The 19,890-nt window shown below is 38.0% G+C and overlaps 1 protein-coding gene across 1 annotated transcript in view; it reads left to right on the plus strand.

Annotated features, from left to right (window-relative positions):
• Nucleotides 1-19,890, plus strand: part of tenm2b (teneurin transmembrane protein 2b) — a 704,289-nt gene that overhangs the window by 467,957 nt on the left and 216,442 nt on the right. The window contains exon 5 of the mRNA XM_060936361.1: nt 16,113-16,338. Coding sequence (XP_060792344.1) covers nt 16,113-16,338 — 226 coding nt within the window. The remainder of the gene's footprint in view (nt 1-16,112; nt 16,339-19,890) is intronic.

Raw genomic sequence — 19,890 nt, forward strand, 5'->3', positions numbered from 1 at the left:
TGTTTTTAACCATTGTATTTTCACATTTGGAATTTAAGAAAGTTTGGTTTCATGCATTTTTCGTTGGTGTCAGATTATTATTATTATTATTTTAATTTTTGGGGGGCTTTTTTCACCTTTATTGGATAGGACAGTGTAGAGACAGGAAATGAGCGGGAGAGAGAGAGATGGGGAGGAATTGAACCCGGGTCCCCGGATTTATGGTACGGCGCCTTATCCACCTGAGCCATGACACTCCCAGGTGTCAGATTATTTATAACATATTGGTGATGAACACTGGTCAGAAGGGCCCCCTGGAAATTTTTGCTTGGGGCCAGAACAGACTCTTGAATCGCCTCTGTCTTAGGTTCCCTATTTTTTTTTTCGGACAAACTTTGTTATAGATTTCTATTTTATGACTTCTACATCATCGAGTCATCGAGTCAGATAATTAACACAAACATTTTAGAGTCCCAAACGTTCCCTTTTTTTTCCAGCACAAAATTAAATCTCATCTCATTATCTCTAGCCGCTTTATCCTGTTCTACAGGGTCGCGGGCAAGCTGGAGCCTATCCCAGCTGACTACGGGTGAAAGGCGGGGTACACCCTGGACAAGTCGCCAGGTCATCACAGGGCTGACACATAGACACAGACAACCATCCACACTCACATTCACACCTACGGTCAATTTAGAGTCACCAGTTAACCTAACCTGCATGTCTTTGGACTGTGGGGGAAACCGGAGCACCCGGAGGAAACCCACGCGGACACGGGGAGAACATGCAAACTCCGCACAGAAAGGCCCTCGCCGGCCACGGGGCTCGAACCCGGACCTTCTTGCTGTGAGGCGACAGCGCTAACCACTACACCACCGTGCCACCACAAAATTAAATGTCACAGAAAAAAAAAGTTTGAGCAGCATATTCCATAAGAGAGCACTTTTCAGATTAAAAAAGAAAACATAATGAAGGCTACTGGGTTTTGGTGCAAAATGAAGACGCGAGTGTGACAGTCGAATCAGAATTACTTTATTAATCCCCGGAAGGAACTTCAAATTTGCTACCAAGCTCCTGAATCAGAGAAGAAGTAAACATGTCTAAAAATAGAAGATAAAATCATCTGAAAAAAGAATAAATAAAAATAAAATAAATTTAAATAAGTTCGGCACGGTGGTGTAGTGGTTAGTGCCATTGCCTCACAGCAAGAAGGTCCGGGTTAGAGCCCCGTGGCCGGAGAGGGACTTTCTGTGCAGAGTTTGCATGTTCTCCCCGTGTCCGCGTGGGTTTCCTCCGGGTGCTCCGGTTTCCCCCACAGTCCAAAGACATGCAGGTTAGGTTAACTGGTGACTCTAAATTGACCGTAGGTGTGAATGTGAGTGTGAATGGTTGTCTGTGTCTATGTGTCAGCCCTGTGATGACCTGGCGACTTGTCCAGGGTGTACCCCGCCTTTCGCCCGTAGTCAGCTGGGATAGGCTCCAGCTTGCCTGCGACCCTGTAGAACAGGATAAAGCAGCTACAGATAATGAGATGAGATAATGAACGTAAGTAAAAGCAAAATGAACTGATTTTATATACATATATTGCACCTGAGTCAAAGTGTCCAGAAGAACTGTGGCTGGTTCTGTAAGATGTTCAGTAAAACCTACAGCTCATTTCCTTATACAACTGCACTGTTTGGACTTGAGACGACTATTAGTGTCGTCACACATCAAATATTGACTTTATTTCATTTAATCTACACTTTATAGTATTTTTTTTTAATGTCGAAACATTTAATTTCATTATTTTTGAAGGCATCTTTGCTCTACAGCATTTCTTTGCATGTGCCTGAGAATTTTGCACAGAACTCTGCATATAGTAGTAGTCAAAAGTCCGAACACGCCTTCTAATTCAATGTTTTTCTTTATTTTTATTTATTAAAAGTCACTTCGTGTCTTAAAGTAATGATGGATGTGAGTCGTTTCTCTTTACTTAGTTGAACAGTTCTTGATATAATACTGTATGGATTACTACAGCGATGGTGTAGAATAGGGCTATTTACTGTATTTTTATTATATACTATTTACTGTTTGATCTCAAACGCATTAAGGCGGCAATAAACGCGTCCACTAATTCCCTTTTGACAAGGCATAGCTGTTAATTGAAAAGCATTCCAGGTGACTACCTCATGAAGCTGGTTAAGATAATGCCAACAGTGTGTAAAGCATCATCAAGGTCAACGTTGGATGCGCTGAAGAATCTAAAATATGAAGCTTAACATTTTTATTTGTTTGTTTATTACATAATTCCATATCTGTTCCAGATGTTATTTCATAGTTTCGATGTCTTCAGTGTTGTTGTACAGTGTAGGAAATACAAAATACTGAAAAAAACAAGGAATGAGTAGAGTAGGGGTGTACAAACTTTGACTGGTATTGTAGATATATTTAAGAAGCAACTTTCACAGACATGACACTTTAACCAGTTGAACCAATTTAACCAGTGCTATGGATCACAGTCAAAGTGTCCAGAAGAACTGTGGCTGGTTCGGCAAAATGCTCAGTAAAACCTACAGCTCATTTCCTTATCAAACTGCACTCATTGGATCTGAGACTATTTGAAGAGTTTGGTTCCAAAACGCGATAAACACCAAATTTGAAAAATTGAAACTCCCGCCACCAAACCATCAGCAATTATCATATCTCACTCGTACCATATTCAGTTTTCGCCAAAACACAATATCTGCCATTGATTTACACACTGCATTACAGCCTTTCATTCCAAAATGCAACAAGCGCCATCACCGATTTTTCTCAAAACCAGACATATCCATTTGGCCAATCAGAGACCGCCAAAGTCTTGGCGTGAAGTCTTCTAAGATGGCTGCATCCATGAAGTAGGAAATCGCTTTGTCAATTCTCGCATTTATTGGACAATTTCACACTGAATTATGAATTATTTTGATAAAATAATCTAAAAAAAATCAAATAATCTGTCATGAAAGAACACGGTTAAATGCATTTTAAATAGAAAGGGATATGTAGCATTTTGGGGGAAAATGCCGTGGTGTGGATATATACTTGACAAAAAAAAAATACAACCCCGATTCCAAAAAAGTTGGGACAAAGTACAAATTGTAAATAAAAACAGAATGCAATAATTTACAAATCTCAAAAACTGATATTGTATTCACAATAGAACATAGACAACATATCAAAGGTCGAAAGTGAGACATTTTGAAATTTCATACCAAATATTGGCTCATTTGAAATTTCATGACAACACCACATCTCAACAAAGTTGGGACAGGGGCAATAAGAGTCTGGAAAAGTTAAAGGTACAAAAAAGGAACAGCTGGAGGACCAAATTGCAACTCATTAGGTCAATTGGCAATAGGTCATTAACATGACTGGGTATAAAAAGAGCATCTTGGAGTGGCAGCGGCTCTCAGAAGTAAAGATGGGAAGAGGATCACCAATCCCACTAATTCTGCGCCGACAAATAGTGGAGCAATATCAGAAAGGAGTTCGACAGTGTAAAATTGCAAAGAGTTTGAACATATCATCATCTACAGTGCATAATATCATCAAAAGATTCAGAGAATCTGGAAGAATCTCTGTGCGTAAGGGTCAAGGCCGGAAAACCATACTGAGTGCCCATGATCTTCGGGCCCTTAGACGGCACTGCATCACATACAGGCATGCTTCTGTATTGGAAATCACAAAATGGGCTCAGGAATATTTCCAGAGAACATTATCTGTGAACACAATTCACCGTGCCATCTGCCGTCGCCAGCTAAAACTCTATAGTTCAAAGAAGAAGCCGTATCTAAACATGATCCAGAAGCGCAGACATCTTCTCTGGGCCAAGGCTCATTTAAAATGGACTGTGGCAAAGTGGAAAACTGTTCTGTGGTCAGACGAATCAAAATTTGAAGTTCTTTATGGAAATCAGGGACGCCGTGTCATTCGGACTAAAGAGGAGAAGGACGACCCGAGTTGTTATCAGCGCTCAGTTCAGAAGCCTGCAACTCTGATGGTATGGGGTTGCATTTGTGCGTGTGGCATGGGCAGCTTACACATCTGGAAAGACACCATCAATGCTGAAAGGTATATCCAGGTTCTAGAGCAACATATGCTCCCATCCAGATGACATCTCTTTCAGGGAAGACCTTGCATTTTCCAACATGACAATGCCAAACCACATACTGCATCAATTACAGCATCATGGCTGCGTAGAAGAAGGGTCCGGGTACTGAACTGGCCAGCCTGCAGTCCAGATCTTTCACCCATAGAAAACATTTGGCGCATCATAAAACGGAAGATACGACAAAAAAGACCTAAGACAGTTGAGCAACTAGAATCCTACATTAGACAAGAATGGGTTAACATTCCTATCCCTAAACTTGAGCAACTTGTCTCCTCAGTCCCCAGACGTTTACAGACTGTTGTAAAGAGAAAAGGGGATGTCTCACAGTGGGAAACATGGCCTTGTCCCAACTTTTTTGAGATGTGTTGTTGTCATGAAATTTAAAATCACCTAATTTTTCTCTTTAAATGATACATTTTCTCAGTCTAAACATTTGATATGTCATCTATGTTCTATTCTGAATAAAATATGGAATTTCGAAACTTCCACATCATTGCATTCCGTTTTTATTTACAATTTGTACTTTGTCCCAACTTTTTTGGAATCGGGGTTGTAATTACCTGGTTCAGTCAAAAGCTATTAATTAGTTCTGGATTTCATTTTTGAAGTTTATTATCATTAAGGAGTTAGTCAATACATTTCAAAACAGGATACAGTGGTTTTCCTTTTATTACTTCCCGCAATCAGAGAAAGTGATTTTTCTTGAAACAATGGAATTGGGTATATAACGTTTTGGAACCAAACTCTTCATTTTTGTTTAAAGCAAAGGGAATTTCGTCTCACACCAAATATTGACTTTGTTTAATTTATTATGGCTTACTGCTTATAGCATTTTTTTTAATGTTGAAACATTTCATTTTGTTATTTTTTAAAGCTATTTTTGGTCGACTGCATTTATTTACATGTGTCTAAGACTTTTACACAGTACTATACAGGGGCGTGTTTAGCCTATTTTTGGGGGTGCTCAAGCACCCCCAAAAACGAGCTTAGCACCCCCTAGCTCAGCACCCTCAAAAACACTGCTTTTGGACGTAATTTTCAGAAATAAGTGCCCTTGCACACTGCGCAATGAATGTGTGTGCGGGCGTGTGTGTGTTCTTGAATTCACCTGTTACGTGATAGTTCTATGACCAGTAAAATACCTCTCCTCCTTGCGTCCCCTCTGATTGGGTTGCCTGTCCGCGCGAGTGCTTGCTACGACATGGTGTTTTTTTTAACTGGATTCCACGCCGATGAGGAACTCGAAGTAGCACCTGAGTATTACTGGCATAGCGAGATGTGAAGGTACGGACTGGAGTTACAATTGTTAAACACAACACAATAATATGCATAATGCAATATTGATGTTCCCTGGTCTATGAACAGAATGATAAAAACGACATTTATCATCCATATCGAGATACTTTTGTGCAGAGCTGTACAAGTGCTACGGTGCTAGACCACCGTGCATTAGTCAATTTTATTTAATGTAACATAGCGTTTACTAATGTAAAATCATAATAATACATACTATTATTACACAATACACAATAACACATTAATTAACAATTACCACTGTTCAAAATGAATAGCTCCAACATTACAAATGCAGTAGTAGGTCTTGTTTAGTTAAAAATATAACGTAAATATTTGTGTCAGTGGTTGTAAATGTGTAGATATCATAGTTTATTGGGTCAGCTTCTGTTAAAACATTGCATAAGTCTAGTCTTGTCTAGTCTAGTCTTCTTGTCTAGTTAAGTCTAGTCTAAATGCGGAATAAACGCGGAAACACTCACTGCGTTTACATGCACATAGAGAGAATCGAATTTCTGCCGTTGCTCGACTGAAATCGAAGTTCAAAATGCCATGTATACACCTTAATTCGGCTGAAATTGAACCGAACTTGATTTCTCGGAATCGAGCTACACGACCTAGTTTATGCGATTTCTGCCGAGCTACTTTGTGCATGTATACCCTATCGAGCTAGTAGTCGAGCTACTTCCGGAAGTGACGAGTGACGAGACCACAAGCGGGAAACACAACAGCCTCGGTCGGCATGACAACGAATCATGACAACGGCATGAATCTTTTCTTTTTGTGGCATTGTTTGCACTGTTAAAATTTAGCTCACTTATTGTATCACCAAATACATCTGTACAGCTGTTGCATAGCTGTGAATTGTGTACATAAACAAGTCATTGTATTTGTGTGTGTGTATATATATGTCCAACATCTGAAGAATGTCAATAAAAACAAAACAACTGAACTTTTTGTGTGTTTATTAAGACATAAGTTAAATTGTAAGCAAAAAAATATATATTTTTTTTGTAAGCAAAAAATGGACTTTAGAAAAATATTATTGTGCAAAATAAGTTGTCTTATAAAACAGTGGTCTGCGCCGGACAGTTTGTAGCCATACAGTCTGTTAGAGCAAGCCTAACAGCTTGAACACGGAACTGCTAGTGTTGCCAGATTGGGTGTTTTAAGTGCATTTTAGCGGATTTGAATATGGTTTGGGATGGGATACGTCAGCAGTATCTGGCAACACTTTAGCTCTTCTTCATGACGACAACCGGAAGTGTACCAACACGATGGGGCGTGTAGCGCCACGTGTGGCTCGGGTGCACAATGCACCTTGCACAATAGCCCGATTTCACTTGTGCATGTAGGATTGGATTTCTCTGGCACCCCTGCTGGGACCCTTTGCTCGATTACCAACAGCAGCTCGATTTGGACGTGCATGTAAACGTAGTCACTGTCGTTCAAGCCAGGTGCCTCTGTCAGCTCTGGGGGCTAAGCACCCCCAAAGATCAGATGCTAGAATTGCCCCGGTACTATATATATATATATATATATATATATATATATATATATATATATATATATATATATATATATATATGCACACACGTACACAGTAAACAGTATGAGTCAGGAGCGGATCAGCTAGCTCCATTACCTCAGCTGTCTCCAGGCTCCTGCTGCCACATTTAGATTGTGTCTTTTATCATTCCAAATTGACATTTATGCTTTTACTCGTATTGTTTTTCCAAGGTTCCCACCGCTCTTGTCGAGCAATTTATTTTAATCCCTGTCACGGCAAGGCCCTCTAGCCTAGCGGAGCTTAGCCTAGCGACGGTAATTTCACCATGGCCGTGCAGCATCGCGGCACCCCGCGAAGACCTCCTCCGACCCGTCTCTGCTTCACCCCACGCTAATTACTTTTAACATTTTCTTTCCCTCTTAGGCTTTCTCATCTCTCTCATATTGCTTCCTTGTTTCCTTTCTCTGACAGCTTGAAAAGAAACGCAAACACAAGTTTCCTAGATTATTACCGACAATACTATCCGTTTTCATGTCCTTATTCTCCGAGAGAATCAGGCGAGCTGTATATTTCTGTATTTTTTTTTCCCATTATAACACGTTCACAATAACCCGCTTTTCTGTTATTGCCTCACGCCGTTATAGCAAGGGGTTTTTTTTCTCTCTCCCTTCTTTGCATTTCCTTCACATTTCTGCCATTTTCTATTGATTCTCCTTAAATGTAAACGTGTCTCTTTGTTATCACCATGATGAAAAGTGGCTTTCAGAGTCGGAAGTGACAGTCGGGGCGAAATGGGCTTCGTGTTGCGTCTCTCTTTCTTTCTCTCGCTCTCCTCATGTGACTCGCCGAGTATTTTGTCAGCTCCTGCCGTTTGCTCACTGAATCAAAACTCAATTATTCATAAACACTGTTAAATGGTGGGGAACGGAAAAGCTCGGGGAGAAAGAAACACGGGCCAGGGAGGGGGACGAGCAGGAGGGGAGGGGAAGAGACAGAGCGAGAGGCTGGTGGAGATGAATGAAGGTTGGTGGCAGGAGACGGAATGGCTGCACAGCTGTTTCATGTTCCAGTAAAACGGATATCATAAAGGCTGCGATGCGAACGGAAATGTGAGAAAGGCAGCCGGCTTTGACTGCTATACAGTCTTATTTGCACTTGGTGTTTTGAAAGAGCAGAACAGGATGCAGATTGACGGCATTTCGGCGAGGAACGAACTGAAAACTTTCCTCCGAAAGTTCCTGGAGAAGAGAAGCTCGTTTATGTACGGCGCATTGAATTCAGTCTGAAATACGACTCAGTCAGTGCTTCAAGACTCGTCATTGTCTGCGTTTGAATGTGAAGAATTACTCAGCACCTGTTTTACATTCAGCAGCATATTTTCTTCAGTTGAACAATTGAAAGTGTTTCATAATATTTAGAAGTGAAGTCTCTCTCTCTCTCTCTCTCTCTCTCTCTCTTGCTTTTTTTTTGGTATTCTTTTGGTTCGTAGCATTGGTTATACTTTTATCTTTCCCTCAAGTTCTTTTTGGCTTGGCTAAGATCGATGCTCTTGTAGAATTTGGTCAATTCTCTGAACATGTCACTTCCCATTATTGTTGTACTCAGGGACAGGACTAAAAGCAGACATCAGCATTCTGGACAACAGCCAGGTCTTTTAACACCTAGTGTCCTTGTAGGAGGAAAGAAACAAGACAAAACAAATGGTATTTCAAAGTGGCCGTGACTTCTGCTGATTGCATGCATTGCATCGGTGTAGGCTGTCGCTCGATACATGACTGAATAGCAGGATATGATTCGTTAGAAATATTCCAGCATCCCAACATCCCACACTGTAAAAAAAAAAATCTTGTCAAATTTACAGTGAAAAACTGGCAGCTGTGGTTGCCATTTTTTCACCGTAAAAAATACAGTGACAGTGTATATGGCTTTACGGTAAGGTATATCAATACTTGTAAAAACAACAGTTTGAAAATGTTCAATTTTACAGGTATTCAATGTACAATAATCAATACATAACTGTTAATTTTACGGATATTCATTGTACAATAAACAATGATTCAAAATAATGGTTACAAGCAATGATCTACTAGACAGATATATATATATTTTTTTTTTAAGAATTTTTTGGGGGGCTTTTTTCACCTTTATTGGATAGGACAGTGCAGAGACAGGAAATGAGCTGGAGAGAGAGACGGGGAGGGATTGGGAAATGACCTCAGGTCGGAATCGAACCCGGGTCCCCGGATTCATGGTATGATGCCTTAGTCGACTGAGCCACAACGGTGGGCATTTTTAAATTATTTTTAACAGGGCAATGATGTAATTTTAACTATCACATTCTGTTTTAGTATTACAGTTTGTCTGTGTTTAAACTACAACAATTTGTAAATTCTACAAAAAAAATATGATCAATTCAACATATTCTTACTGTTAAATTAACAGTGGTATTTGGTTAGGAGTTTTACAGTATATTGATGTAAATTACACACTGCTTCATTGTTTTTGTATTTACAGGTTTTTTGTGTCATGATTTTACATAAATTCACTGTTAATTCTACGGACATTTTTTACAGTGATACCGTACTCGGACTGACTTTTTTATTATAACAACGTATATCTCGTCTTTTCCCAAATTAGATTTGTCCTAAAATGAAAACAGTTTCAGACTTTGCAAGCGTTATACAGTGAGAATCTATCTGGAAATAATCAAAAGTATATATTTCTGTCACAGCACAGCTCTGACTGTAACATAAATGATAGGTTTATATGAATGCATTTGTTCTAATATATTATCGTTTCTATAGAAACAGCTCATGCACAGGGATTTGTAGACAGAAACAGAGTTTGTACTTTCCAGTATCTCAGTAACATGAGACGTTACCATTTTGTCTGTTAACTTTGTGAGAGAGAGAGAGAGAGAGAGAGAGAGTAAAAACAGAGCATGGTAAGGGAACAACGGGCTTTTTTCTGCTATGATGTAATTAATAAGATGAAAATAAAACTTCGTATTATGCCTTAATTTTACGAAGTCACCTTTTGATTAAAAAAAAATATATCAGGTAGAACAGGTTTGTGGTGTTAACTGGCAAAATTCAGAACTGATGCTGAAAAACAAGTTCCAGTATTTACACTTAGATGTGATGGTTCAGAAGGTTAGCTGCATTTAGCAGTGGTGTCAGCATCTATGGTGTAGCCGTAGCATTTACATTTGTTTTTACCCCTTACTTTTCTTTGGCAATACAGAAGACGCATGAAATCTATGCTACCAAGTGCAAACCGAATGCAAATAAAATTAGTCAAGCAGGAAAGGCGATTCATTGAAGGTGAAAGGACACAAGACGTCAAAGACATTTGTTTCTGCTAGAGGTTACTTTTACTTTTAGAGGTTGGTTTTACTTTTCACTGACCAATGAGTTCACAAGCCACAGTCTGTATCACTTAACAATATAATTTTAGCAAAGAATCATAGTTACAAAGTAACATTAACAAAGTAACATCATTACAAAGTGAAATAAAAATAAAAAAACATTAAAAAGGATCATAGTTATAAAGTAAAATAAAGTAACATGACCCAAAGTATCATAGTTACAAAGTAAGATTAACAACGTATCATTAACAAAGTATAATCAAAAATCAAAAACATATTATTTCATAATATGGCATATTTTGGCATATAAAAAAGTCAATTATTCAACAGATAATTTCTTCAGCAGTTCTGATGATGATTATTGAATTAGCAGATAAATAGACCTGTTTTTGCTTCCTAACATACCAACGTATCATATCATAGTTACAAAGCAACATTAAGAAAGGAACATTACTAAATTATCATAGCTACAAAGTAACATTAAAAAGTATCATAGTTACAATGTAAAATTAGCAAAGTGTCATAGTTGCAAAGTATCAATAACAAAGTAAAATTAACACAGTACCAGTAGCAAGGTGACATTAACAAAGTAATTAAACCTTAAACTTTCTTTGTACCATTAATAAATAAAATTAATTGCACAGCGGTCACCATGAACAAGAAGTTTGTGGGGAAGTCAAATTAGAAAAAGTAACGTGAGCAAATTATCATAGTTACAAAGTAACATTAAAAAAGTATCATAGTTTCAAAGTAACATAAAACAGGATCATAGGCACAAAGTAATATTTAAAAAAGCATCATAGTTACGAAGTAACTTGAAAAAAGTAACATGAAAGTATCATAGTTACAATGTAACTAACAAATTAACATTTAAGTATCATACTTACAAAGTAACATGAAAGTATCATAGTTACAAAGCAACATTAAAAAGTATCTAACAAAGTAAAATTAACACAGTACCAGTAAGAAAGTGACATTAACAAAGTAATTAAACCTTAAACATTGTACCATCAATAAGTAAAATTAATTCCACAGTGGTCACCATGAACAAGACGTTTGTGGGTGTTAATTGATAAAGTTAAGAACTGAGTTTGAAATGAAAGTTCCAGTATTTATACCTGGATATGAGAGCTCAGTAAGTTAGTAACATTTACAGAGATGTTCAAGCATACAGTCATACCTAATGCAAATAAAATTTGTCAGGCAAAAAAGGCAATTCACTGAAGGGGAAAGGATGAGGGACGTGAAAGACACAGTTGTTTGTGGTTGAGGTTACTTCTGCTTTAATGAAGGTGACCTGTAAGAACCAAATGAAAGAAAGTTGGTGGCACTGTGGGTTTCTTTGATCAGTAAAATGCTTATTCTTAAGAGCTGATCACACGGGACTTCTTATTCATGTTTATTAATGTTAGTTAAGGGGACTTTAACCTTGTTTCTTAACCAGTATTTTAATTTTCAACATTACCACGAATCATTAACAAAGCATCATAGGTAAAAAGTATAATCAAAAATCAAAATGTATTTTTTCATGACATTTTCTGTAAAAAAAAAAAAGTAATTTATTCAGTAGATTATTTCTTCAGCAGTTATGATGATGCTTATTGAACTAGCAGATGAATAGACCTGTTTCTGCTACCTAACCTCAACAAAGTAACTACAACAATGTATCATTAACAAATTATCATAGTTACAAAGTCAAATTAGAAAAAGTAACACGAACAAATTATCATAGTTACAAAGTAACATTAAAAAAGTATCATAGTTTCAATGTAACATAAAACAGGATCATATATACAAATTAATGTTTAAAAAAGCATCATAGTTACTAAGTAACTAACAGTGACATTAAAGTATCATAGTTACAAAGTAACTTGAACAAAGTAACATTAAAGTATCATCGTTACAAAGTAACTAACAAATTAACATTAAAGTATCATAATTACAAAGTAACTAACAAAGTAACATTGAAGTATCATCGTTACAAAGTAACTAACAAAGTAACATTAAAGTGTCGGTTACAAAGTAACTAACAAAGTAACATTAAAGTGTCATAGTTACAAATTAACTAACAAATTAACATTAAAGTATCATTGTTACAAAGTAACTAACAAAGTAACATTAAAGTGTCATAGTTACAAATTAACTAACAAATTAACATTAAAGTATCATTGTTACAAAGTAACTAACAAAGTAACATTAAAGCATCATTGTTACAAAGTAACATTAAAAAGTATCAATAACAAAGTAAAATTAACACAGTATCAGTAACAGGGTGACATTAACAAAGTAATTAAACCTTAAACATTGTCTGTACCATCCATCCATTATCTGTAGCCGCTTATCCTGTACTACAGGGTCACAGGCAAGCTGGAGCCTATCCCAGCTGACTATGGGTGAGAGGCGGGGTACACTCTGGACAAGTCGCCAGATCATCATAGGGCTAACACAGACACAGACAACCATCCACACTCATGGCCAATTTAGACCTGTATGCCTTTGGACTGTGGGGGAAACCGGAGCACCCGGAGGAAACCCATGCGGACACGGGGAGAACATGCAAACTCCACACAGAAAGGCCCTCGCTGGCCACGGGGCTCAAACCCGGACCTTCTTGCTGTGAGGCGACAGTGCTAACCACTACACCACCGTGCCGCCCTGTCTGTACCATTAATAAATAAAATTAATTCCACAGTGGTCACCATGAACAAGAAGTTTGTGGGTGTTAATTAACAAAGTTAAGAACTGAATTTGAAATGAAAGTTCCAGTATTTATACCTGGATATGAGAGCTCAGTAAGTTAGTAACATTTACAGAGATGCACAAGCATACAGTCATCTCATCTCATTATCTCTAGCCGCTTTACCCTGTTCTACAGGGTCACAGGCAAGCTGGAGCCTATCCCAGCTGACTACGGGCGAAAGGCGGGGTACACCCTGGACAAGTCGCCAGGTCATCACAGGGCTGACACATAGACACAGACAACCATTCACACTCACACCTACGGTCAATTTAGAGTCACCAGTTAACCTAACCTGCATGTCTTTGGACTGTGGGGGAAACCGGAGCACCCGGAGGAAACCCATGCGGACATGGGGAGAACATGCAAACTCCGCACAGAAAGGCCCTCGCCGGCCAGGGGGCTCGAACCCGGACCTTCTTGCTGTGAGGCGACAGCGCTAACCACTACACCACCATGCCGCCCCTCATACAGTCATACCTAATGCAAATAAAATTTGTCAGGCAAAAAAGGCAATTCACTGAAGGGGAAAGGACGAGGGACATGAAAGACACAGTTGTTTGTGGTTGAGGTTACTTCTGCTTTAATGAAGGTGACCTGTAAGAACCAAATGAAGGGTTTCTTTGCTTATTCTTAAGAGCTGATCACACGGGACTTCTTATTCATGTTTATTAATGTTAGTTAAGGGGACTTTAACCTTGTTTCTTAACCAGTATTATAATTTTCAGCTGGTATTTAGAAAAAGTATTCTTTCATAATATGACATATTTTCTGTTAAAAAAAAATCATTTATTCAATAGATAATTTAATTTCTTCAGCAGCTCTGATGATGATTATTGAATTAACAGATGAATAGACCTGTGTTTTAAAAAAAAAAGGTTTCATTTTTTCTTTCTGCTTCTTGGTCGTAAGTGTGAAAAGCTTGGATGTGTTCACTCATCACTTAAAAGTTACTCCACATCGCTGCGTGTTCCGCTTGCTTTTGTGCCGCTATATCCGTTTTGTGAAGGAGGTGAACCCTGTGCCAGGTTCCTATTCGACCCTCATGCGTGAGCTCACTCGCTGGCTGGCCTTCATCCGTCTACTGGTTTGTCACCCAGCAGGAAGTATACATTACATTATGTCTGAGCTCCACATGGTGCTGGGCGATAATAACAGTAACTGCACCACTTCGTACTGTAATCTCCGCATTACTGTCCTGACCTCTGTGAGCCCAATGGCGTACAATGTACAAGCACAAGAGTGGCCTTATTGTTCTCTCGGCTTCATACTGAGGTCCCTGGCGTGTTCTTCTCCTGGCTGGAAAAAAAACCAGACACTAGGAGCTCTGCTCTCTCTTTATCTTCCCAAGCGTTTCCATTGATGGCCACAGCTACAAAGCCAGCTCTCTTTAGCAGATGTCGCTTCGATTTTTGGGCTCCGAGTGGGAAAAACAAAGGAGGACGCTTTGGATTCAGGTTTGGCCAAGGATAACAGAGCGAGATAGAAGCGCAAGTCCTGCGACGCTTTTGTACAGGCAGGCAGGGTGTCGTGAGCAGCCCAGGGTCAGCTTTGATGGACATGTCACCAGGCTGTAATCCATTGTTCCTGCTGCTATTGTTAGGCGCCGAGTTCTTCCAAGAGTTCCTCTCTCATCCGAACAGCTTTGTACTACGCTGTGCTTGTTGAGGGCTGATTTTTGGCCTGCTCCAGCACACCATGCAGCACCACATTACACAGCCTGGACCCTCCGAGCGTAGCCGACTCCTCTCAGTCCTCAATCCTTCCTTTCATGTCTCCAACACTTTCTTTTCACAGTACGGAACAGAGCTTTCAGTCGCTCTTGGTTTTTTGGGGTTTTTTTTTGCCCTCTTCACAGAGCTGAGTGATGCGTGCTGGGAAAATGGCTTTGGATGAATTTTAATTTCTGCACAAACACCGAAGGAGATGGTTTATGTATTGAGCGATGTGAGCAGGAGCAGTGTTATCACATCTATTATGTGGGGTTTTTTTTATTATTTTGAGAAGCCAAGTGTTGTATAGATGCAAAATAAAGACAGCTGGAACAAATAAAGTAAAGAATAAAGGAATACATTTTGGCCTTTGTTGCAGTCACTGTGGAAAATCGAATTTAAATAGTAAACCTTCTGGATTATACAGGCTTTGGTTGAACCTCTAAGCATTATTGTATGCGATAGTCATATACAGTAGGTATTGTTGGGGAGCAAATATTTTCTTTTCAGTGAGATTGAGTGTGGATCTATGGAACATGGTTTCGTTTAGTTATATTTCTGCCGTGCATGAATAGTTTGATGAAATTTAAAAAAAGAAAAGAAATAATAATACAAATGACTGAGTTACAGAAACTGAATGTGTGTCAGTAATTAAATAAATTTTTAATAATGTTAGAAAAAAGTATATACGACAATATTTATACATTTATATACTTTTGAAAAATAGATAGATAAATAAATGCATTATTTTTCATATTATTTTTGTATTTTATTTATTCATGATACATGTTTATTAATTAATTTATTCATTTACTCAGTTGTTACTACTACTACTACTAATAATAATAATAATAATAATAATAATAATAGCTATTGATAATAAATGAATACATGAACATTGAACATATTTAGAAAATAAATATTCGGGGGGGGGAGAGAGAGTTTCTGGTTTCAGCTTCATCAACTGTTTATCATCTCAGAAATTTCACTGTCCAAATTATTTCCAAAAGCACATGACCAGGACCAACGGGGTTAAATTTACCGGATTTGCAATTACAATTTAAGGCCAAAAAGTACTTTTTTTTTTCTTTTAATTTCTTCCTCAACCAATAGACATTTTGACTTCTTGTTTATTTGCTCAGATCTTATTTCACAGCAATCAGCCTCCTTCTGTTGCCCTCAACTCAAATTTCACATCCTCCTTCGTTCTTTTCTGAGTGTAGGAAAGGCAAAACGAAGATGGAGAAATAAAATCCATGCATAAGTATGCACTATTTCAAATAGCTGTGTGATAAGATGCTTTGTACATTAGGAGTGCTGTAATTTAACACAACCTCCCTCCCTCCTTTTCTCTCTCTCTCTCTCTCTCTCTGTGTCTCTCTCAGGTCCGTCCTCTCATCACAGCCAGACGGCCCCGCGTCCGCCTCTGCCCCCTGCACACAACCACCACCAGACGTCGGCTAACTCTCTGAACTGCAGCGGTCATGGCAGCCGGCGCGCCCTGCAGAGCCACGTGCCCACCGCAGCGCCCGCTGACGGCCCGTCCACCCCAGAGTCAGTGCAGCTCCAGGAGAGCTGGGCTCTTAACAGCAGCGTGCCACTCGAGACACGGTCAGGTTCTGTCTCACACCTCAGTGTCATCATCACACGTCTGTATTCACCTTCACACGTCACCTTCATAGTCTGTTCATTACTTCAACCAATCAGTGCTCAGAACTCACTCTGTTTGTTTACAATTTACAAAACTGAAACTGATTAAAACAGTCAGAATGTTTTAGCTTCATATCAATTTTTAGAAATGTCAACAATATTTAGGGAAATAATCAAAGTAGACAATCCTCCCTAATTTCACCGTGTTACTCTTTAAAAAAATATATATATATATATATCAGATAATATACTGCAAATATAATTTAGGAAAAGAATGTTTTATGTTCATTTCAGGAACTTAGCCAAGTGTATAAAGTTTCAAAGTGAAGCAATATTTAAGGAAATAAGCAAAGTCCTGAATTTCAGTTGATTTTAAAATACTCGGTAGTGTATTAGCTTCGCTTCATCTCAGTTTTTTATAAATGTAAACAAGTATTATTTCACCAGGTTACTCTCATAATAAAAAAGACCTATAAAGGATAATATACCGCTAATATAATTTTGTAAAGGGGGAAAAAAAAATATGTTCATTACAGCAACTCAGCCAAATGCATAAAGTTACAAATTTAAACACTATTCAGGGAAATAAGCAAAGCAGCCAAAGTCCCTTGACATGTTTGGATAATGTTCCCCAATTTCACTATGTTACATTAAAAAAAAAAAGAAATAAATAAAATAACGGCTAATGTAATTCTGGAAAATAATGTTTTATGGTCATTACAGGAACTGATGCAACTCAAGTGTATAAAGTTTCACAGTGAAACACTATTTAAGGAAAGAAGTACAAACGTACAAAGTCCCTTGACGTATTTGTGTAAGATTTCACCACATTGCCAAAAATAAATAGATAGATAGATAGAAAGAAACTAAGAAAGAATGAACCAGACCTAAAATAAAGGCGAATATAATTATAGAAATACGTTTTAAGGTCATTACAGCAGCAGCTAACGTGTACAAACTTTCAAATTTAAACAAAGTACACAAGTTTCATGCTGAAAAAAAAGTATTCTAATCTTGTTGAACTTCATCTTTTTGGCTGGTTGAAAAAAGAAAGAAAGAACGAACGAACGAATTAAAGGAATTGAGTCATCACATAGCATGGAAATAATCATTATTTTTATTGACACAAACAGTCGAATAGCGAAAGGTCTCGTTTACGAAACAGCTACAAGTTGAACACGCTGTAAAAACGAAAATGTTGAGAAAACCCAACTTATCGAGGCAACACGCTGCAAGACATTTTTGCGTTTTCGCAACTTTTGACTCCCGTGATTGACTTTATGAAGGTTTTCAAGTTAAGACGAGAGCTCTGCCAACTGAATCTTCTTGTTCGTGTAATTATGATAGTCTTGTGAGGCAAACAATGAAATTTAACAATGAAAATCTATGTTGTTGCAATCGTATTTAAGGAACGCTCAACAAATAAATTCACATATTGATGAAATGACGCGCACACAGCTGAAAGTTAGCTTAAACCACGTTTATGAACGTGAGGGATAACGGGTAAAGACTGGGGTAAGTCTTGCCTCAAGTGCCATACAACATACAAAAATAGGTACCCTATGGGTCCATGTGGCTACTGCTTATAAATAAAATAGTTTTCTGATCCCATGTCCATACAGTAAATATAGCATATATACAATTTTACTCTGAGGCATCAGCCACAAAAATGAAGTGTAACCCAAAAATGAACAATTTAAAAATCACAGCAGTAATTCTACTCTTACCTCTTGCAGTTTTCGAAACTGAAACCTCCGAACCGAGGCTGACATGCACACGCTGTCGCCATGACCCAAACTCTTATTTCCCGGAAATGGCCCGGCGCTAGAGCTCAGTGGTCTCAATACTTTTTCCGACAACTTCTTGTAACAACTCGGAAGTGCGTCACATCGACATCACACATGGGACCACTGGCCGAAGAAGACGAGGAAAGGGGGACGACCTGGAGTAGATTTTAAAATAGGAACGCACTTTCTCTCGGTAATAAGCATAAACACGTCTGAAAACGATTTCTTTAGTGAACCGAATTGTATACATTCACCGGCCATTTTAATCGGAACACTTGTATGCGTATGCACATGTGCAGTGTGCTATTGTTACACTCATTCTTACAGCACGATGACATAATGGTTATAACCTCTATAAGGCAGTAGCCACGAAAATGTGTTGACTGAGTATAGCGATAAAGGGCCTCAACCGCTTCACAAACGTCCTCGACAAGAAGCTACAACTTGCTCGTCATGAACTCCAGGCCACGGGGTCCTCTGTACATAAACACCTCCTACTCACACATCTCCGATTCGAACATGCACAGGGTTTCCCTCAAGGGCCCAACAAAACCGAGTGCAACTCAAAATACTTTTGAAAATACTCATTCAAGCAAAGTTGCTGGAGAGACAAGTCTTTTTTTAGTTGCAAATAACCAAGCTTTATTTCTGAGTCGGAACAATTTTAAAACTTTTATACGATCAACAATTACTACTTATCGTTTTTACAGTGCATCAAATGAGTGATATTTCTGACCCCCCTAATTACCACAAGAAAAATGAACAAGATCACAAATTCGAATCCCAGCGGTACCGCAGCAATCTGAGTCCACAATTAGCCGTGCTCTCTGGGTGGGCGGGGTTTTGTTTCTTTCTTGCCTGTCAATCACAGTGACACAAGCCAATCAGAGGAAGAGGAGAAGAGGAAGAGCGGTGCTGTAGCTGTTTTCATGGGCCTCAGAAGAAGCATATCTTAGGCCTTGCAAAAACAACAACAATAATAATAATTTTAAAAATAATAATCATAATAATGAACATAAAAATGCCTTACAATACAAAAATACATATTAAAAAATAAGTCTTTAGAGTTGAGTAATCATCAATAAAACACTTTAACTTCACACTTTAATTTTCATCGTGCGATAAAGTCTGTGTGAACAGCAACATGTATAATGATATCTAGGTTTGCGAAAAAGCTGCAAAAAAAACCCCAAAACATTTCAATATTTCATTTTTTTAAACTTTAAAATATTTTATATTTTTATTTAGAATTTTTTAAAAATCTAACTTTAAAAAAAATTGAAACATTATGACGTTAGCCACGATATTTCAGAAAAGTAAATTGCGAAAACCGTATCACGATATCGATATTATATCGTCCAGCTTTAACATGTATATCACATAGTGAGATGATTCATTACAGTCTTTTAACTGATTTTCATTTTCTTACACACAATATATTAGGCATAAAATTTATAACTTTGAATGTTTAAAACCTTTGCCTTGACACAATGTCTCTGGTTAAAAGCGCTATACAAATAAATTGAATTGAATTGAATTGAATACACAAACACTTATGATAGACTTCAGTTACTTTGAACTGAAAGAGAGCTGTGGCGTGAGGAAATATGTCAGTGTTTTGCTCTGTGTGTGTAAGACATTATGATCGAGCTTTTTACATGATGGCCTTCATTTCATAAATGACTCAAATCAGAAAGTTATATTTATATATATATATATATATATA

Source organism: Neoarius graeffei, chromosome 12, assembly GCF_027579695.1.
Source record: "Neoarius graeffei isolate fNeoGra1 chromosome 12, fNeoGra1.pri, whole genome shotgun sequence".
NCBI lineage: Eukaryota > Metazoa > Chordata > Actinopteri > Siluriformes > Ariidae > Neoarius > Neoarius graeffei.